This window comes from Odocoileus virginianus, unplaced genomic scaffold (assembly GCF_023699985.2).
Source record: "Odocoileus virginianus isolate 20LAN1187 ecotype Illinois unplaced genomic scaffold, Ovbor_1.2 Unplaced_Scaffold_3, whole genome shotgun sequence".
Lineage (NCBI taxonomy): Eukaryota > Metazoa > Chordata > Mammalia > Artiodactyla > Cervidae > Odocoileus > Odocoileus virginianus.
In genome coordinates, this window is record NW_027224265.1 from 4,890,864 (window position 1) to 4,913,129 (window position 22,266).

At 44.1% G+C, this 22,266-nt stretch overlaps 1 protein-coding gene across 1 annotated transcript in view; it reads right to left on the reverse strand.

Moving 5' to 3' along the window:
• Positions 1-1,205: 1,205 nt before the first annotated feature.
• The window catches only part of SFXN1 (sideroflexin 1), a 50,940-nt gene continuing 29,879 nt past the window's right edge, over positions 1,206-22,266 (reverse strand). The window contains exons 4-11 of the mRNA XM_020902304.2: positions 21,391-21,489; positions 19,827-19,902; positions 19,182-19,267; positions 17,835-17,962; positions 14,675-14,724; positions 7,255-7,304; positions 6,822-6,869; positions 1,206-3,650 (exon numbers count right to left, since the gene is read on the reverse strand). Coding sequence (XP_020757963.2) covers positions 3,554-3,650; positions 6,822-6,869; positions 7,255-7,304; positions 14,675-14,724; positions 17,835-17,962; positions 19,182-19,267; positions 19,827-19,902; positions 21,391-21,489 — 634 coding nt within the window. The 3' untranslated portion in view covers positions 1,206-3,553. The remainder of the gene's footprint in view (positions 3,651-6,821; positions 6,870-7,254; positions 7,305-14,674; positions 14,725-17,834; positions 17,963-19,181; positions 19,268-19,826; positions 19,903-21,390; positions 21,490-22,266) is intronic.

Consider the following 22,266-nt stretch of genomic DNA (forward strand, 5'->3'; position numbering starts at 1 on the left):
ACGTGTGCAGGAATCCTGCGGCTCCTCTTTCTGCAGACGCTGAGGTCCAAGAACTTGCGTTTCTAACAAACCTGGATGCTGCTGGGCTATGGACGACACTTTGAAAATCTAGAGTTTAAGCGATCCTTGTATCACTGCTACCAAATAAAACCTTTTCTTTGGCTTTCAGTGAAATTCTGAACACATGAGAATACACAAATTCTGAAAAACTAATTTTAGTAGAGCATTCCAGTTGTAGCTTTGGGTGTCAGACCTTGGCTGCCACTATAGTTTTCAAGCGACCGGGGACAGTCTTGAACTTGTACTATCGAAGCCCCAGCTTTCTCATCTATGTGTAGAAACTTTCCCTACCTGTCTCATTTAGGCAAACCCTTGTTAGGGACTTTAAAAGGATTGACTCGAGTGTCTTCCTGTGACCGTTTTAATCTGCTATTTTTAGTGAGGTTGTGGGTTGTCTCTGGGGAAGTTGCTGGGATTCTCAAATCTTACCAGTATATTGATACACTGGCATTTTGAATGCACGTCCAGAGTCTTTAAACAAATACACGATGAACAATTATCCATTGAGTGTGCCGGGCAGTATGTGAAGCGCTACAGTGGAGTTATCTTGTTTACAACAGCTCTATGATGCAGATCCAATTATTCTGTCCAAACAATCCAAACCAATAAAACTGAAGGTCACAAAGAATGTCAGCAGCCCAAATACATGTATTTTAAAAATAGGTACAATCCAGACTGTACTGGCTCTGTCTGACTCCTAGAATATGTCTCAAATATATCTCCATGATTTAAGTGATGAACAGAGTTTTGGCAGTGTAGAGATGTGACCAAGGAGGGTAAAATGCTCAGTTCTTTATTATGCCTGTTAATAAGGCACTCCCCAGACCCTGGGTTAAATTTACATTTTCTCTGTGAACTATGGCAAATGCTAGGTTCATGTTAAAATCTGACGAACAATATAAAAGCAAATTGACCTCAACATCATGTGAAAGGGTGTTAGTCACCATGGCCAAAGGCAGAATCTCATTCCCCCTGTGTCATGATGAACGTTCCTGGAATTTACACTGTGGGGCTCATGGCGGGTGCCGGGTGCTGCTATGGTGTTCAAGAAAGTGGAAAACCGTTGGCCAAAACTAGAAATTATCACCTGATTAATACAGGCATTACTGACGGCACCCAGACATAACATAAAAACTGCTTCGTCCTTTACATACAAATAAAAGAGAGGATTTATTTTCATTCTGAGTTTATTTAACATTTCATCCACTTGAAATGAAATAATACATGGGCTCCAACACTGACCAGACACTTGCTAATACTGAAATAAAAGCTGCCAGTCAGTTCATACTTATAATCATAATTCATTATGTTACCCAAAATATTAATAACTATTTACCTTTACAAGCTTATTGCACTTCATGTGAACTTTTCTCCAGAAAAGGTATTCCTAAGAGATCAGCAAACTGCCAATCTTGGTTCATTTTGTTCCTTTTGATAAACCATGATTCAACTCTACAGTTCATATTTCTCTATAAAGCATCAAAAATCAGAAGCTTCAACAGGTAACGTTTAAAAAGACACATCTCGAGGCTCATTATCCCTTTTGTCATGAGGCTCTGGTCATCTCATTCTGGTATGCATTAAACTTCTGGTTAGTCAATCTTCCAACCAGTCACTCACTTTTCAATGAAGGTTAAGACTAACATGGAGCTGCCAATTATCCAGGGCTAAGAATTCTGAGGTTAGCTGGGGGCGGGAGGCCGGGGGGGGGGGGGGGGGGTTCAAGGTCTTGAAATTGAAAGTGAAGTCGCTCAGTCGTGTCTGACTCCTTGCGACCCCATGACTGTAGCCCGCCAGGCTCCTCCGTCCATGGGATTTTCCAGGCAAGAACACTGGAGTGGGTTGCCATTTCCTTCTCCAGGGGATCTTCCTGACCCAGGGATCAAAGCCAAGTCTCCTGCAAAAACTGCAGACAGACTCTCTGCCATCTCAGCCACTGGAGAAGCCTTTCCAGTTGCCTTAGTTTCTTGTTAAAAGTGCCCTTTAAGCACCTCGTGGAGCTCTGCCTCAAATTTCTAGCTTTTACCAATTTTTAAAGAGAAGCAAAAATGGCAACAAAAGACATCCAAGGTCAGAAAGTCACGGGGAAGCGCTTTTGCTTCAAATGGCTTAGGACAGAAAACATACATGAGAAAGTTCTGGCCGCACAGATGAGGCTCAGGGCAGCCCGCAGCTTCAGGTCCACGCGCCGCGTCAGAGAAGAGAGAAGCACAGACTCAGGCACACACAGCATTCCTTCTTTATGAGGAGACTCGGTCTGCTCACATTGGCAGGAAAATCTGCCCAAATTAGCTTCTACGTGTTTTTCCACTTACAGGTCTCTGAATTACACATCGTACTGAGTGGTCTACGCTTACTGAAATAATCACCTCACATATGCCTTTGAACCGCTACAGAATTACAGCATAATCTCTGTTACATTAAATATCTTACATGTGGAACTAGGACAGGTGATGTAAACAGTGGTCCATGGGCTGGTTATTTTCAAACGGGGTGGAATGTAATATACAACATTCAAGTAAAATCCATTGAGTCACTAATTCACATACACATTATTTCTATATCTTTCTGAAAGCCAAAGAAACCTTTAGGATGAGAAGAAAAGAGATATAGGTAGATGAGACTGTTCTTTTGATTCTAAAAAAAAAAAAAAAAAGCCAGATATAGTGCTGGTTTGAATATACTCTCCAAAGTTGACAGTTGTGCATTTCAGTTACTTAATTAGTTGACTTAAATGACTGAATATAAAGTCAAGAAGTGCAAGGTAAGATTAATACCTTCGTAAGAATATAAAACATAATAAATTTAAAATTCAATCAAAGAAAGCCACCAGCAATAGGAAAGCTTACGGTTGTTGACAGCAGCCTCCATGCATCACAACTGTCTATTATTTTGACTTTCAGGAGGTATATGAAGGAGCTTTTATCCTAAAAATCCAAAACATCCATCTTCTACTTCAGGTTGCCTCCTGTCCAACCTGGGCAGAAAAGCAAACTGTCCTTAATATTTACGAGTCTTTTTTTTTTTTTTTTTACAGTTTAGCCTCAGGGCTTTTGTGTTTTCTCAACTCACTAGTCAGTTCTCCTTGATTTGAAACAAGAGTGGGATAAAAATTCAGTATTTTAAACAGATTTCCTTTCTACCGACTGACAATCAATATGCTGAACATCTAACTCTATGCCTAGCAGTGCTCTGGAAAACTCTGGGTGTGAGTCGGGACACTGGCTTTGAAAGAACAGGGACTATAAAAGCTACAGGAAGGGGGTCTGTGAATCACACCATGATTCAAACATAAGGGGCGGGGGCTGGCAGGTGAGGCACGCAGACCCCCAGGGGCTGTGTCCTAGGTAGCAGCTGGACTCTAAAGGCTTCTATGGGTCTTTAACAGGTTTCTGTCCCCGAGAGAACCCGGCCGCCCAGGCTTCGCCTCTCCAACTCGGCTGCACCAGGCTCGCGGCTGGCAGGCTCCTCTGAAGACGCTTCTTAACCTGCTTTATAGCCCCTTGTTAAAGTACACACGCCGTAGTTCAGGGTGGGTCTCTCGGATCCTGGCTTGCAGCTCGGCCTCCAAGCTTGTCACAGACATGGAACTAGGAGAAGGGAGAAAACGACAGGGTCATCCCAGGGACGGAGGTGGAAATTCGAACCTGAGGAGAGGAAAGGGAGGACCCCTGTTCACCCCCATGACTGGTGCAAGAGCCCTGTTTGAAAAATGCTTCATGTTCCAGAAAACCATCACTAAATCAGAAAGAAAGCCACCATCAGATCCCTTTTTAATCTCTCATCTTACTAAAAGCCTTAAAACCCACTTACTGCTGGCAAGGCGGTATGGTAATGACACTCTCAGACCCTGATGTATCGGAAAATAATCTGTGGTCAGGACACTTCCCAAGAAAAACAACATAAATGTTCACCATTCATGAGAAAAAGATACATGCATTCAGTGGAATTTTTAGCACTAAAAATTCACTTGCATTACTGTGCTTCTGTCCACTGTATAGTGATATATATTCTGAAACTTTTAGAAAATATGAAAATATATGAGAAGAAACATCTCTTGTAGTCACACTACTGAGGACTCCTGTGAGTCTTTGCTTTGTGCATGTAAAAAATGTACCCGAATGTTTCATATGTATTACAGCTCATTTTCCATTAAGAATGCATACTTAATATATAAGAGGATGAAGAAAAACTGGCCAGCAAGACTGTTGACTGTCTGTTATGGAAAGCATGTTATGGAAAGCTCACTTGCCCCTTTCTTATTTGCCCATTTCGGTTCCCCTCTAATCTTAAAAGAAACTAATTATAGGAATGAGATCACCAGGCAGTTTAGCCTAACTCCTGAATAACCTGTTCTTTTCCTAGATAGATAGAAAGAAGAATGAAGAAGTAAGCAGTTAAAAAAACGATGAGCTCTCTATCCCCAACACCCACCCTCTACTCTGCCCCTTGCCAAGCAATCTGCAGGCAGATCATTCGGGCAAGACAACATCTGAAGACAGAGTTGGTGGTTCACTGAGGTTCTTTCCCCTCCTTTTTTTTTCCTTTAAAAACTGTCATGATTAACAGAGAAGGAGAAATATGGTATGACATCCCTTGTATGTGGAATCTAAAAAGAAATGATACAAATGAACTTGCTTAAAAAATGGGAGCAGACTCATAGACTTAGAGAACAAGCCTAGGTTGCTGGGGGAAATATGGGGAGAAGGGATAGTTAGGGAGTTTGGGATGGACATGTACACACTGCTATATTTAAAATGGATAACCAACAAGGTCTACTGTATAGCACAGGGAACTCTGCTCAATGTTATGTGGCAGCCTGGATGGGAGGGCAGTTTGGGGGAGAATGGATACATGTATGTGTATGGCTGAGTCCCTTTGCTCTTCACCTGAAACTGTCACAACTTTGTTAACTGGCTACACTCCAATACAAAAATTAAAAGTTTTTTTTTTTTTTTTTAAATAAAAGGTATTACATGGGAAAAAAAAATTGTCACAACTGAGCAAAATCTTTGGAGTTGGTTTCTAGACATGAGTCCACCTTCTCCCTGATTAAAGCATCTTTCCTTTCTACTGACACTTGTGTCTTGAATTACTGGCTTCGGAGCTGCAAGCAGCTGACCTTGGGTTTGGTAACACTAGTAATTAGTTTCTAAACAATTGTTCTTGAGTGGGCTTTCCTGGTGGCTCAGTCAGTAAAGAATCCATCTGCAATGGAGATTTCTGGGTTAGGAAGATCCCCTGGAGAAGAAAATGGCAACCCACTCCAGCATTCTTGCCTGAAAAATCCCATGGACGGAGGAGCCTGGCAGGCTACAGTCCATGGGGTAGCAAGAGTCAAACAGGACTTAGTGACTAAACCACCACCACCATAGTTGAGACACGGTAAACTAAGAGGTAAAAAGATAGGATATATATTTATAGACATAATGCAAAAAAAGAAAAATTATGACTATAGAAAAAAGTACAGTGGCTTTTTTCCTTATATAGGGAGACCTTGGGTAATTTTAAAATAATGTTGCTAACGGCAATGATAATGGCTATGACTTAATGCTCAATTTTGGGTTCAGGTATTATGTGTTTTTAACCCTTATAAAACCTTGGAAAGTCAGTATGATCTTAATTTTATAGATAAGGAAACTAGAGGTGCAGCTGAGATTTGAAGTCAGATCCTTCTTGACCCAAATGCCACGCTCCTAAGTCACCGAGTGCAAGGTCAAGCACTGAACACAGATATTCCAGGGCCTACACTAAGGAAACAAACCGTTCTTACCTGAAGCCCTGAGATTCTGGGGTTCGCACAATTAAACAGCGCTCCTCTTGAGGAAATTCATCTGTATCGGGCTTCACAACAGGTTCTGAAGCTCCTGCCCTCTCCAAGGGGGGCTTAACTATGGGCGTCAAGTTGATAAAGGTTCCCTCTCCTTGAAATTTAACTCCCCAGCTAACAACAGTGGGGGTCAAAGACAGAAGTGAAAGGCCAGATAAAAGACAGATGTCTCTATCAGATAGGGGGACCTGATGAAGTCAGTTCTAGAAGAGACTACCGCATCCCAAAGCTACTGGAAAGCCTAGGGCATTAAAGGCCATCTGTGTGGGGCCTGTTGCCCCATGAAGAACATGATAAAGGCAGGACTGGTAACAGAAATCACAGCAAAACAGCAGAATGCTGCCCCTCTGCCTTGACATTAGACGAGAAAAAGGCTGAAGCCTCAGATGTATGTGATGCTGATTTAATGCCAGTTAATCCAGTTTTTACATCAAAGGCAGGATTCAAGGGCAACTTGTGATAAAAGACATGCACAGTAAGGCTTTTAAAGCAAAAAGAAAAAAAAAAAACAAAACAACTCAAGTAGGAAGAAGGAAAGCCAAAATACCAACCGCCAAAGTTAAGTGCATACAGTTGCTCTCCCTGGGGGTAGAACTTAAATTCTAATATTTCTGCTTAGCCAATGGACTGGACATCAGTGAATCATATTTAAATGTTTATAAAAGCAAATTTGCACCAGAATTAACCTGGGTCTTACACAAGAATAAAGCATTTTCAAATGTAATCATAGCAGGTAGCAAAGAGCTGGGCAAAGAGAGTTTTGATATTAAATAGATGTGCATTTAATTTCTGCCTCTATCTCTTCCTTTTAGAGACTCAGCTTCATTATCTTTTTGAGACTCAACTTTCCTCCTAGTGAAATGAACCTGTGTCTTCAACTAGTTTTTAGGGTTAAAACATATGATTGTTCTGAAGAGCAACAAATACATACCTTTTCTGAGGGAACAGAGCACAGCACAGAGGTGTGGCAAATACCAAGCTTAAAAAGAACGGAACAGACACATCAGAGCGTTTTAGAAATGGTCTAGTTTTCAGATCTTTTCTATTTTACTTTGATAACAATCCCCATTCTTTCTTTTGAGTATTATACTGCCAACACAAAAATATGTCCTGTTTGTGTAACTTTACTACTAAGGTCTGCCAAAGTAATTAAAAAAAAAAAAAATCAAAGAGATAAAAGGAGTTTTAAAAAAGAATCACACAAATAGCCCCAAATGTTGCAGGTTTCTCTAAAGACAGTTTCTTTCTAGCTAATGACTGGTCTCAGTTTTCAAAATGCATGTCCCATATTAGCCTTCACTTTCATATGCTGTATATTAATCTTAAAAAAAAGAAAAGAATGACATTGAAGTAATTCTACTCACCAAAAGCCAACTATTCCAACTTGAACAGGTGCGCTCATCCATGGGAACCTCTGGGTAGAGAAATAAACGATTTTGAATACTTATACAGGCTCTCAGAGACAGTTTTTTCTGCCGGTTAATTGGAAGGAGCGTGGCCGCATTACAGATCCAGCTGGGATGCGATTAGCAAGGTGTGGGGGTACCACTGCAACGGCACGTTAGTCCTGACTTCCCGCAGCTCTTGGCGGCCTGGCCACGGTGCACGTGCAAGGGGCAGGCGACTTCTCACATTCCTCCCTTGCGTTTAGAATCAGAGAGATGCCTGCTTGTAAATGGGAGCTGGAGAAACTGTTCTCGCTTAGCTATAATTTGTCTCCCGGCTGGGGAGGAGTGTGGCTCCAAATCCGGAAGACTAACAAACCTGTATTCAGATCTCTGCCCTTCCAGTTCGCCCCCACTGTGGGGAAAGGGAGGCAGAGTCCACCCAGCCTAAGCTCTGGTTCCTTCTCTGTAGAATGAAGATCCCAACAGCTTCCTAAAAGCCTGTGCGTGAAGATACGCCAGATAACATTTATCAAGCACCTAGCGCTGTGCCTGGAATGTTCAGAAATCCAAAAGACATTGCTGCCCCGCCCCCAACCCCGCGCCCCTCCTTTCTCGGTTTTAGTTGCTGTCAGTAAGGTTAAAATAACTGCTGGCGTTAACAAATTCTTGGCTGCCACTTTTTCACTAATGGAAATGAGTGAGTTGGTTGGTATTTCGGAGAGTAAGTGCTATTAGATTTTTAGTTTTCAAAAGGGAATTTTACAAAAGCATAATATGCAATATAAAGAGCAACGAGATACATAGATTATAAGTAAGGCCACTGAAAAAGCTGCCACCAACTTGCCAACTAGTTGTAATGAAATCAGCAAGATTAACACGAGCGGTTAATTAAAAGACCAGGATCCCCAGGGGGTTGTGTGCGAGGCGTACCCTGGTCTCCGAGAAGGCTCCTCTGGTGAAAAGGTACATCCCGTGGGTTAAGGGAGAGAAAGGGAGAGATGTCAGCAAGCAGAGACAGGCCCATAGAGCTCGCGCAGACGGGCCCCGCCCCTCAAGGGATGGCAGTAGAAGGAAACACTGCATCTGGGGCAGCTGGCTCCAACTGATGCTGCAGGATTTTCATAAGGAGATGAGAAATCGTCTTCCTAGCATTCCTTCTTTCATCAGTCTGGGAGCACAGACTTGGAGATGGGAAGGCAAGCTAAGAACTGAATAAGATCTTGCTGGAAGACAGGCCCACGAGAGCCCACAAGAGCAGCCTCTGCTTCTCAAGTGGACTCTTGAAGAGCTGGGTGTGATCTCAACAACAGGCGTGCACAGACCAAAGGCTGGTGGGTGCACGTCCACAGGGTTTTGTTGAAAGGGTTCTCAGTAACCACAAGGATGCTGGGTAATTGTGATCTCTCCCACAAAGCTCAGCCTGGATGTCATCCCCGCTCCCAACTCCTTTCCAGCGCCCCCTCCCCCCTCATTCATCCCTACTTCAAACAGAACTTGGTCTGAGATTTTAAAAGTGAGCTGAGGATGTTTGGTTTTCCCCTAAATAATCACAGAACTTGAGGGAGGGACATAGCACAGAATTGTGGAAACAGGATATTTTAAATGAATTAAAGATAGTAATCAAAAGTTTAAAAAGATACATATTCAATGATGTAAAAGCTCAAAAAGTTAGTATGAGTAAATTCTTTCTCTTTCCAATGATCTTTACTCTTTACTTCATACTGTATATGAAATACAGTCAAGTGCACATACTGACCGTGCAGAAGTTTTGACATGTATTCAGCTGTGAGGCCATTGCCACAATCAAGATAATTAAATATTAGTAGCTATCATCCTTGTTTCTTGTGCCCTTGGCCATTCCACCATCTTTCCTAAACCCTATACCCATTCTCTGGCCACCTCTGATCTACTTTCTGTCATTATATACTAGTTTATGATTTCTAGGACTTTATAAACAGTATCTACTCTTTTGTATAATTATTTTGAGATTCACTCATGCTGTTGTATATACGCATGGTTCAGGACTTTTTATTGCTGGGTTAGGTATTCCATTGTGTGAATGGAATTTGATAATCCATTTTCCTATTTATGAACATTTGGACTGTTTCCAGTTTTGGGCTAGTGCAAATAAAGCTTCTTTGAATACTTGCCCTTATGGACATACATTTTCATTTCTTCTAGGTAAATACTTAGGAGTGAAATGGCTGGACTGCATGGTAAGCATATGTTTAACTTAAGAAACTGCCAAACTATTCTCCAGAGATTCTTCAGAGTTCCTTGGATTGTAAGGAGATCAAACCAGTCAATCTTAAAAGAAATCAACCTTGAATATTCATTCATTGGACTGATGCTGAAGCTGAAGTTCCAATACTTTGGCCACCTGATGCAAAGAGCTGACTCACTGGAAAAGACCCTGATGCTGGGAAAGATTGAGGGCAGGAGGAGAAGAGGGTGGCAGAGGATGAGATGGTTGGATGGCATCACTGACTCAATGGACATGAGTTTGAGCAAACTCCAGGAGACAGTGAAGGACAGGGAACCTTGGTGTGCTACAGTCCCCGGGGTTGCAAAGGGCTGGACACGACAGAGAGTGAACAAGAACAACAAAGTGGTCTTATCTTTCACATTCCCACCGGCAGGGAATAAGAGTTTCAGGTCCTCTATCTACATCCTTGCCAACACTTATTATGGTCAGTCTTTTAAATTTTAGCCATTCTAATAATAGGTATTTAGAGGTAGCCAATGTGGTTTTTAACCTGAATTTCCCCAGTGACTAAAGATACTAAGCATTTTTACATGTGATATTACTTGATAGCTATGTATATTTGGTGAAATATCTGTTCAAACCTTTTGCCCTTTAAAAAAATAGAGTTGTTTTCCTGAATAAGTGTATCTTTTGGATACAAGTCCTTTATCAGACACATACTTTGCATAAATTTTTTCCAGTCTGTTCCCTGTCTTTTCATTCTCTTTATAGCATTCAAAAGACAGAATTTTAACATTTTGATGAAGCCCAATTTGTCCATTTTTTCTTTTACGGACTGTGCTTTCGGTGTTAAGTCTAAGAAATCTTTAACTCCAGATCTCAAAGATGTTCTATTTTCTTCTAGAAGTATGACAACTGTAGACTTTTACACTTAGATTCCATGAACCACTGGGGGCTGATATGTATATGTATGTACGCCATCAATTCCCTACACACAGCCCACAGCCCAGGCAACCTGACCAGACACAGGCCTCCCTCCCAACTCTGCAGTGCCTGTCATCTGCAGGGGTCTCCACTCACCTGCTGCAGCTGGGGGAGAAACTCCCCTAGGCCCCCTCCAAGCCCCACACTCTTGTTCACCATGTATGGAAACCATGTACCCCGTGCCCTCCCCACCACCACACCGGATGGTCCTGAGAGCAGGGCCCAAGCCTTATTCCCATGATAATGGCACCCAGCACATTGCTTGGCGTGCAACAGGCATTCACCCAAGGCCTGCTGCATCAAATGAATTGACAAATAAATGCTACATTCACACTCCCATTAGCAGACAACCCTGAAAATCAACGGAGTAGACAGAGCCGTCCACCTTCATTAAAGAAAATATAAATGAACAAGAACTTCAGGAATGAGTAGTTCTTACCTGACCCAATTCATATCAACTTTGTTCTTAATGAAAAGTGCCAGCAAGGTAGAGACCACAGGAGCTATTCTTCAAGAAAACTGTTGGGTAAAGCACCAGCTTTTAAGCAGTGAACTTTTGGTTTACTGCAGAGATTTCGGTGAGTCACCTGCCCACAGCTGATGCTTTTTGCTAGCACTCCGTTTGGAAAAAGACAGGGCGTGGGGGGAGGATGAGTCACGCCGAATGCTCCCCAAGCTCACCGTTTAAAAAGCCAAGAACATTCAATTCCTTTCATGTTTGCAGAGGAGTTTGGTCACATCCAAGGTGAAAGCCCCGAGAAGTACCTCCTTGCAGGGAGGCACATCTGCCTGCTGGAGTTGTGGGAGCAGAGGGCCGCCTGACCCCGGCAGACGCGGCCACCCATGTGGGCATGATGCACGGCTGGAGAAACGATCTCTGAGCCTTTGTAAAGGGGCTCAGAAAAGCCTCCCTTTCCGAATAGCGTGTGAAAGCGCTCTGCAGACGGAAATGTATGGACACAAATATAAGCTGCTTCCACCTCTGCATTCACAACGGCCACACTCTCAGTGAAGTCCTATAGTCCTTGCTACGTGGGCAAAAATGCAGTATTCTGATGCAACAACAACCCTGAATGTGGGAGTGGGATGTATGTCTGAGGAGCTCAACATTTAGCCATAGTTTTTCCAAAGCATCATCCTCCACAGAGGTCTGAACCAGTTGAGCAGCAGCCAGACCCTGACAGCTAGTGAGGCCCTTGGACGGATCCATGATCCGCTCTGACCGCCTGCCCTCACCACCCCATGGCTTCTGATGCCAGCAGCCTCCTCCGGCCCAGTGTGAGGCCTGCAGGGGGAAAGTGGGGCAGGCAGAGGGGAAGCAAGGCAGCCCACCTCCAAATTATTGTTGAAGGGCACAGCACCAAGCAAGCCGAAAACCACAACCCACAGAGGAAGGACAAGGGAGACAAACACAACAGTTACTCATTTTCCCTGTGAAAGACCCTAGGGCCACGTGGGAGTAGGGCTAACTGCTTGCATCATTTGCTGGCTGCTTCATGGAAGAACATGCCAGGCTGTATCTGTAGCCATTTCTGTCTGTCCCAGCAGGAAAACGATGCAATATGCCCAACACTGTCTCCTGGCCAGCGTCTGTTACCGAGATACTAGAGTAACGGCTCCAACTTTGCAACAACACTGAGGCCCCAGGAGTTCAAGGGCATGACAGTCAGGAGAAAGGACCAAGTTCACGTCACTGTCTTCGCTGGTGACCTAACTTCAGCATGAATGTAGGTCTGCATGCAGACTCTCTCAGAATTTCTGGAATCCCAAGCGCACATGAGCACCCATGGGTGCTCAATACCCACAGTCAGGAGTGAGATGGCCAGAGAGTAATGTCCCAGCAGCAGTGGCAAATGGCCAGATTTGGAGCCTCACTGCAGAGTCGGGCTGCTGACACCCCTCTGCTAATTGGGTGCTGGGTGGTGTTGGAGAGGCAGAGAGAAAGGACTGGGAAAGCTTTGATGGTGGGGACACTGCCACTGAAGGTGGTCTCCCCACTGCATTCACAGTTGCTGATTCATGACAGTCATATACTATTGGTGGAATGACCCACACTTAGTATTCCTCTCCTGCAAAAGTTTACTTTTATGCCAGACAAACAGGATGAGATGACTGTCTCCAAGCCTTGTATCTACTTGGAAATCTGATCTTGCTTTAAAAGTCTGATTTTGCTTAAAGTCTGCAGGACGGGGAGGTTGGATTTATTAAATATGTTCTTTGATTCTCTGTTGCCCCTGAAGCTGGCATGTCAATACCTTAATAAATTAACAATCAGGAAAATAAAAACGTTGCCTGGGTCAACATATACCCTTGCAGAAGGACTATAATCCTAACGTCTTATCAGATCAAGAGTTAGCAGTGAAGGACACAGTGTATAATTCCGTTATCTATAAAGTTAAGGAGCCACTGGATGTTCCACTTCCTACTAGCATCCTGGAGGATAATACTGATGGCCCCTCTCTAAGTTCATTTGATGGGTTTTCTCCTTCAAAGCCTAAATCACTTCCCATAAGGAAAGCAGGGATAGATAAAGGAGCATCAATTTTTTTTTTAAGATTATCTGAAAATCACGGAGACATCAAAGTTGGTGAGTTTTAGATGTTTACATAATTTAGTAGTTTTCAGATCTAGTCACCGTTCTAGTACATATACTAATTCCTTGGCAGCTTTAAAGAGTTCATCTGTTTACATAATATGGCAGCTTCAAGATCTAGTCCCTGTTCCAGCACACACACTAATCCCTGAGCAGCTTTGAAGAACTCATCGTTTCTAAATTCTGCAGAGGAAAGAGATTTCAGCAAAGCCTTTTCATGAATCCTCAAGTAAGAGCTTATCAAAGTAGGTAAGATGTCAAATGAGGTCACCTTCACATTTTGGTCTTCACTAATAGCTTTACTGGTTAAATCAGTGAAACTGTCTTACATTTTTGTTTAATCTTACAATTAAGACTGCAGAAGTCCACCAGGAGATGGATGGAGACTCAGAAGGCAGGTGAGAAAGCTGCCTCCTGGGGGCGGTCCAGGGGTCTGTGGGTCGCCCGGGATGCTCCAAGGAGAATAGCTCGATCACTACGGAGACAGTGCGACACCCCATCACACCACTCACACCGCAGCGTGAGACTGCTAGGGGAAGAAGCTCCGGAGCTCCCGGGAGAGAGTGAGCGGGCTGCCGAGGGGGCCCTCCTTCTTGTTCTAACAGGGGGTTGGTACAACTGACATGCCAGTCAAATGAGGCACTCAATACTACTGTTTTTACAAAGCATACTTTCTTGGCTTATTGTCTGAGAATGTGATTGTATTGAAAGTATTTGGTGTGGCCTTAATTTTCCCCTCTGGAACCCATAGGGTGAATACAGGTAATTGATCTGTCGGACATTTAGAATTTTCCTAATCACAGAAATCATTCAGAAAGCGTCAGGTCTATGAACCATGTCCTTCTTTCAAAGTCTGGTAGTTCTCTCGATGTGACGGTTCTGTCGCTAAAACCCAAAGCAGTTCACCCTGAGAGAGAGAACACAGCTGCTCCCCCAGCCAGGAACTGGATCGTTCCTCCTCTGGCAGGGGTAATGGTGTCAGCAATACTGACACCGTTACAGCAGGAGCCAGAGGAGTTACCCCATCCCCTCTTTCCTACTTGTTACAAGAAACCGGACAGCTAAGGTGAAGCATAAATACAGCTGCGTCTGAGTCGTGGAGACCGCAAGAATGCAGACAAGGCACTGCGGTTTCTCAGTTACAGTTTCACCCCGGAATATTTTCAGACCCTGAGGGGAGGCGGTTGGCAGATAAATGGATTATTAGAGATGATTACCCCAGGAAAATACATCTAGGCACTAATTCAGTATTCTGTGAAGCTACTACTCACAATTATTCTTTCTTTTCAGATAGTATGTTCAGGGACTTACAAACAAATCATTCCAAATTCACACCCTCTCTTCATGATTACTCAGCGAGGGACCTGACTGATAACTAAGATAAGCGTGTCCTTGGGCTATGGCTGTGCAAGAGTGGCAGCATGCAACAAATGAAAGATTTATGAGAGCTTTTTCAAATATTTATTAGAAATAAAATATTCCATCAAGTGTCCAACTGCCACTGGCCCTCAAATTCTTTACTCACTATCCACGTGGGAAACAAGTCTGTATAGTTTGAGGTCTGCAGACAAATTGTAAGGATTCAGACAAGGATAAACAGAACTAGGGCTTACCTTGAGAAAGGCTTTCTTTTCCAGAGTATTCATGATAAATGGAGGGATGGCTGGAAGAAAAGACAGACCCGCTTAAATCTTGGTTAATGTCTATTTTCAGCTCACGTTTTTTTTTTCCCCTCAAGAATTTCGCGAAAGGCTTATATTACTTGCAGACTAGTTTCACACTGGCAGAGTAAAAGCAATTGCAACATTCTTTAAAATATCTTAGCATTAAAAACACTCCCACTGTTTCCATTCGTTAAAGTTTTGAAAAATAACACAACACTCTATGCCAGCTAGAAAATTTTGTGATCTTGAAGAGAACTTTAACATTAAATATGCAACAATGCAAACATCAACAACTTTCCCCTCCTGTACCAATGATACAAATGCAGGCTTCCCTGGATGTCCATCCCTGTGGAGTACAGTAGAAAAATTCCTGCCTTGAGTCACACAGACCACCTGTTAGCTGGGTGATCCAGAGAAAGTTAACTCACTGCTCTGAGCCTCGTTTTCTGTTTTCCTCATCTATATAATAGGGATAACTGTATCGAACTAGCCAGGACGATAAGCTGCAATGATGCATGTAAAACATCAGATAGCATAGTTCATTTACTCATGATTCAGACGAAACTATCCATCAGACTAAACTGTCACAGCAATTTCAATACATCAATTACCTTTAGAGATGTTGCTGGGTTAGAAAGACTGTCTCTTCTCCTGGGACTAAATAATGTTTAAGATAACCAAGCCAGTGAAAACAAATCTGTTGGGATGACTGAACTCCAAAGAGGAGCCTTGTATTTCAAAATGGGAAAGAGCAAAACTAAAAGCCTACCCAGTGTAGAAGCTGGAGTGGCCCACCTCGGTCTCATAAAATCTGGAGACCTGGGCTCAGCAGGCGTGCCAGGCGGCCTCCCCACCTCCTCGCAGGTCAGTGACAACATGCTGGCCCCTGACTCAGCGGACCCTGGGCCTACATTTCACGACTGTGGTTTCCTCAGTTCACCCACCCCTACAGTGCACACCACTGTCGCACGAGGATGTCTTTGTTAAATCACTTAACGGTGGCTAATTAGTTCAGTTCAGTTCAGTCGCTCAGTCGTGTCTGACTCTGCGACCCCATGGACTGCAGCACGCCAGGCCTCCCTGTCCATCACCAACTCCCAGAGCTTGCTCAAACTCATGTCCATTGAGTCGGTGATGCCATCCAACCATCTCATCCTCTGTCGTCCCCTTCTCCTCCTGCCCTCAATCTTTCCCAGCATCAGGGTCTTTTCCAATGAGTCAGCTCTTCACATCAGATGACCAAAGTATTGGAGTTTCAGCTTCAGCATCAGTTCTTCCAATAAATATCTGGGACTGATTTCTTTTAGGATGGACTGGTTGGATCTCCTTGCAGTCCAAGGGACTCTCAAGAGTCTTCTCCAACACCACAGTTCAAAAGCATCAATTCTTTGGTGTTCAGCTTTCTTTATGGTCCAGCTCTCACATCCATACATGACTATTGGAAAAACCATAGCTTTGACTAGAGGGACCTTTGTCAGCAAAGTAATGTCTCTGCTTTTTAATCAGAAAACCAATTAGCTGGAGTGCCAGTAGTTGGAATGGAAGAAAGTTTTCTTTTGTTTGCTCACTCCTACTTGTGAGGAATGCTGATGAGCATTCTCAGTGACAAAAGGAATTTAAAGATAACAAACAAACAAATATCCCTGGGGAAATGTGACAGCAATCAATTATGCTTCCTTTGAGGGCTTAGTAAATGGCCAAGGGCTGTCTGCATTCAATTTAGACAAGGAAATCGAAGATACTCATTTCTATTTTCCTTTTTCTTTAAAGAGTAACATACTCTTGGGCCCTCTGGTTTCTCAGAACCTTCTTGAGAGTCCTGGTCTGAGTGTAGCTGAAGAAGCTTTAGGAGTAGATCAGAGATTCTCCGGGGAACTAAGTCACAACAGAGATCTTCTGCATTTTGTCATGCTGAGTCCAAGTCTAATGGACAAAACTGAGTCCATACTGGCAGCCATTTTACTCATAGTTGTTGGAATTAACCCAACTTGGTTTGTGTTCCAGTGGTTTCCAATTGATACAAGTAAATTCTCAGTATAAAATATTCTTATTCATAAACTGTTGGAAATTTCGTGTCAAGATTGATAAAGACCAAATTGTTTCTCTTCAAATTCTCATCCCCCATACTGTCAGCTGCCCCGGTCCATCCACCACCCTGACCAGTCTCCAATCACCAGTCTTGGCTCCTCTTCAGCTGACTCTCACCACGGCACCCAGAGTCATGCAGGCAAAGCCCGAGTTGGGTTATTACCACTGCTTCCCTGCTCAAAACCCTGCACGGCCTCCCACCCCTGGATTAAAGCCAGGACTCCAAATGCCTACAGAGCCATCCGTGTGTCAGCCCGGCTCCCCTGTCTGCTGCCCCTAACCCCCTTCTCTCTCCCCACGCGGCCCTGTGATGCTTCCAAGCACCAGGCGTGCCTCAGCCATCGCTTGCTGCTCCATCTGCCCCAGAAGATGCATCGCTGGAACCACCCTCCCCCTTATCTGCCCAGTCTACTTCTGTCACCGGGCAGGACCTTTGGGGTCTTCCTGGGACAGACCCCGTCCCCACATCCTCTGCAGCTCCTCTCGGAAGCACCCAGGTAACCGTATCTCAGGATGATCATCAGCACACAGCCCCAGACTGGCCGGCGCCTGAGGACTGAAGCTGCTCACCCCCTTGCTACCTTGCCATCAACCAATCCGGGAACTGTGCGGGAGCCAGCCACACGCCCCGCGGCACCCCTCCCCGCCGTGTGGCCTTTCAAAACGCTTTGCTTTTCAACGCGTTGGGGTTTTAGGGGCCTGAGCCGCTGTTGCCCGCGCCCAGCCCTGCAGTAGGTCTTTCTCCTCTCCAGACTCCGTCCTTTGCTGTTGTGTGGCCTCACTGTACACACAGACCTGTGTTTGATAACACCTCCACTCCGCGATCCCCACCCTCGGTATCCACTGAGCCCTGATAACCATCTCGCAGATTACACAGTTGACTTATGTGGCCAGTTTTCTGCCTCCCCCGCCAGATGCCGCCTCAGGGAGGAATCCTTCATGGTTGGTGCTCACTGGCACACCAACGCTTGTTCAAGCAAGACGTGCCAAGTACATGAACAGATGCCAAGGTTCTCCTCACCCATGCCAGGGGCTGCCATCAGGATCCTGGAGACAACTACTTGCGTGATGGCTTGTTTGGCAGCGTTTGCTGACTCGCCCAGGCGGTTCCCATTCTCATCTGTGACAGGAATGCCAACTTTGAGTTCCCTGGAGAGCAAGACACGTGCAAAGTTCATACACAGGCGGTTCATGGAACAGCTGGAAAACAGTACTTAGGCTGTGAAAGATCAAGTCCCTACTTAATCCAAAAATGCACTCCAGAGTCATTTTTGGCCCTAATAAGCCTTATTTTTAAATGCCGTGAACAAGCTTAATCCTTGAGGGATAGATACAAAAAGGAAACAACACTAGCAATCTTTGTAAAAAAAAAAAAAGTAGCATTTTGAATAACAATAGAACTCAAAGGATGAATAGGTAACTTAAAGAAATTCAGGCAAGGCTTAATTGGGCAGCAGCGGGAGTGAAAGCAAGTACCAGCTCCCAGCTCCCTTATCTAGCCTGCTGGCTCCCTAGGGGCTTGCTAGCTCCCTCGGTTGGGGGCCAGCTTGCTCCTCATATGGGGTGAGGGTAGGGGAGGTGTCCAGAGGTCCAGCAGGGCGGTGGCTTAGGCATTCTGCCCAGTCCTTAGGTTGCCTGTGCAGGGGCCGCCAGACGTCCCCTGCTTTTGCTCCAGGCTCTTCAAAAGTGGGAGCTGGCTTTTTTGGTCTCTTTGTATCTTTTCTCCAGGATCTGCCCTAACAATGAAGCCTTGCCTGAATTTCTGAAAAAATGAGAGAGATACAATTCACAGGATCATTAAGTAAACTAACTACACTGATGCGGCAGCCAGCCGCCAGTACAAGCACTACTGAATATTTAACTATGGTCACTAATGCTAAATCACAGCTCCTCTGTTACCCTGGTTTTCGTTATCCACTCCAAAATGCTTTTTTTTTTCATTCTTCCTTTCCTTTAATTTTTGCCAGTACTAAAAAATACTTCCAAAGATACAGATTAATATTATCTTAAACCCTAAAAGGAAATCTGGGTGGGGGAAGAACTTATTTTATAGAATAAGCTTTCTGGGCACAGACATAAGTCTGAGATCTATTTTTTTAAACTTTGTATCATACAGAAGTATAAAGATTAGTCCAAATTCCATACGCTCATCAGTCCCCTTTAATAATCAGCAACTCAGAGCTGACCCTGTTTCATCAATGAACCCATCCTCACCCCGTTACCAGATTATATGGAAGCAAATCTCATATAATTTCACCTGTAAATATTAAAATAAAACAAAAGTTTTTAAAGTTTCAACAAAGCAATTTATTAAAAGAGCTCCTACTGTCAAGCACAAGCCCTCTCTAGGAGGGCATATTAACCTTACCTTTGCCTCATTAACGGAATATTAATGCAATTGGCCGCAGCTACCGCAGCAAAGGGAACAAAACGTCCTATGAGCGGAGAGACATGCTGCAGAAAAGATAATTCCAAAAGCAAGATCTTATTTTTTCTACAGTACTGCATTAACACTTATTTCTTCTCAAAAGCCATTACCAATGCAAAGCCCTACTTGTACAGAAACGCAGGCCATAAGTATGCTCAAAACTCGTTTCCTAGAGGTTATTCTCCTACTGCCAGCCTGGGCATCCTGGGACCAGGAGGACATGCATGACATTTTGGTGGCTGCACGTGGCTGAGCGAGTAGGGGTTTTGAAGGCCCAAGTCTTGGGTTTAGATGCTGACTCCTCCACCTCTTCAGAGGTGTGCCTGAGGCACCCTGCCCAGCGCCCAGCCTTGGTGGTGGGTGGTGGGGAAGCATTTAGCACTTACTACACAGTGTCAGGTACAAACAAGTGTCTTGGCAAATGTTATTAGTGACGATATAATTAAAAAAAAAAAACAGTTGAAGATGATGACTATAATAAGAAAGTCATCAGACTTGAACTATTTTGAGAAATAACAGAGACTGAGAGCCAGGTAGGTGAGAACAAATTAAGACGCTTTACTACGGAGACAAAAACCTGAGTACCTTGGTTAACGCGTTGAGTCCTAGAGCTGTTGCTACAGCACCCGTTGTTGCAGAAACGTACGCTGTCCCCAGCTCACTGAAAACAAGGAAAACGGTACATAAACAACGAGCGTATGCCAGGAAACCCCAGTCCAGCACTCTGGGAAGAAACGAAGAAGATTAAGAACAGAGATTCCATCAAACACCACACAAATGAACTTGTCGATGAAACAGGAACAGGCTCAAGAACAGCCTTGCGGAGGCCAAGCCGGAAGAGGGGTGGGGAGGGAGGGGCTGGGAGTTTGGGTTTAGCGGACGCAAACCATTGTATATAGAACAGATAAACAACAGTGTTCTGCACAGAACAGGGAACTACATTCAACATCCTGTGACAGACAACGACGGGGAAGAATACGAAAAAGAATGTGCAATTTTAACCGCATCACTTTGTGGCACAGTAGGAACACAACACTGTAAATCAAGCATATTCCAATAAAATGGATTTTAAAAAAGATTCATCAGTGATATATTCAGCTCAGCCAGCAGAGCTATTCATAGAAAAATGAAGCAGACCCATATAAAAATGGCATTCTTCACATATAACCGAATTCTCATGCCGAACATGTAGACATGCACAGTATGTGTGTCTGGGGGAGGGGAAGGAAGGAAGCTGTGACTGGGCACGAAGCTACAAATGTGGAGAAATGCACGTCAGCTTAGATGTTTGTAGCATATGGACTTAAATAAAAAATACTTCTCAAAATATCGCTATACATACTGAAAGTAAAAATGCAGGGCAGCCATTCTTAAAATGACATCTTACTGTATAAAGATACTAAAAGTCTTATCCTCAAAATACAAGTAAGCCCAAGCAGTTCTCTATTATTTTTAAATAAATTTTAATTCAAGAATTGGATGAAATGAAGGTGCGATCAGCACTGCTGGGTTGCAGATTTCAATATTCTTTGTTCCCTAGGATGATAACAGAAGAATATAAGTGATCAAACTCAATTTAAGAGTTAAAACAAAACCAAAAATTCTTTGAAATGTTATATAAGTTAGGCTCAAAATTTTGGTTAACTAATCACTTTAGCTTGCCTGAACATTTTTTCAAGGGAAGCAAAATTTTAAATCCATTCACTTTCTTCGGGCTCCAGAAACATCCTATTTTAAAGACAAATCGGATATAAAATCCCCCGGATTTCTGCAGAGACCCCCGCTGCTGATGTTGCTCTCTGTGTAACCCACAGGGTGGATGGGGGTACAGAGCAGGTCATTTCTCAAGGCCTGCCCTGAGCTGCCTGCTGTGTGTTCCTGGGGTGAAGGGGATGTGCCCTCGGGTGCGGGAGCCCTGCCTTCCTTCAGCGCCACTCACAGCACGGGTGATGCCTGAGAAGGCAGGCTGCGGCAAACTGTCATCTAGATGGAGAGGGAGGAAAAGACTCACTACTGAGACACAGGCTCCCTACGATTCTGAACCACATACACAGTTGGTACAAATATATTTTTTCACCAGGAGGGCAACACCACTGGATCAAATGGACACCAGAAGAATGCAGAGGCCGGCGAGACCTTCCAGTCTTACTTGACAGTGAGGGGAGCATCTCCACTTCTGTTGGTGTAATTGACCACGGCATTGAAGGACTGGTTGATCCACTGCCAGAAAAGCACCGCTGGTGTGGTCCTGGAATAGAGAGACCATCATGCCACCGCCGCCTGGGGTCTGGCTGTCACGCGGAACAGACGACGCGAAGGCCAGGAGCCAGACAGGCGACGGACTGGAGCAGGGGGCTGCGGGCCCAGGGCTGTATGCTCTGGGTCAGAGGCTGAGGCCCAGTGGAGCTGCGCAGACTTTCATCCTCTCTGATTCTCAGTTTCCTCATTCATTAACTACGGACAGCAACAAACTTAAGAGGGCGAGGGCAGTGGTCCTTAACCTTTATGGCACCAGGGACCGGTTTCACGGAAGACAATTCTTCTACGGACTGGAGTGGGGATGGTTCCGGGATGATTCAAGCACATTACATTTATTGCACACTTTATTTCTATTATTATTACATCAGTTCCACCTCAGATCATCAGGCATTAGATCCTGGAGCATGGGGATTGCTGGGTTAAGGTGAGGATGGAGTTAAGTTTTGTCTTAAACTTGTAACGGAGCCCAGCAAAGAGCAGGCACTCACTTACTGTGACTAACAACAGGTCCCTTCTCTTACATAAAGAAGCTATTTGTAGGCTAAGTATTTCTCATCCCTCCTCATTCCACGTATAAGCCTAGGTGTTTACACCTGCATATATATTTACACCTATATTATATGAATCAATTACAAATAGAATCTGCTTAGAGGCTTTCTAAACTTTCTTTCTCATTTTCTTTCGGGTCTAAGACTTAGGGAGAAATTCAACCTCCTTTTGGGCAGCAAGGAGAGTTCTATTCAACAGAAGGAAAAGATAAAACAAC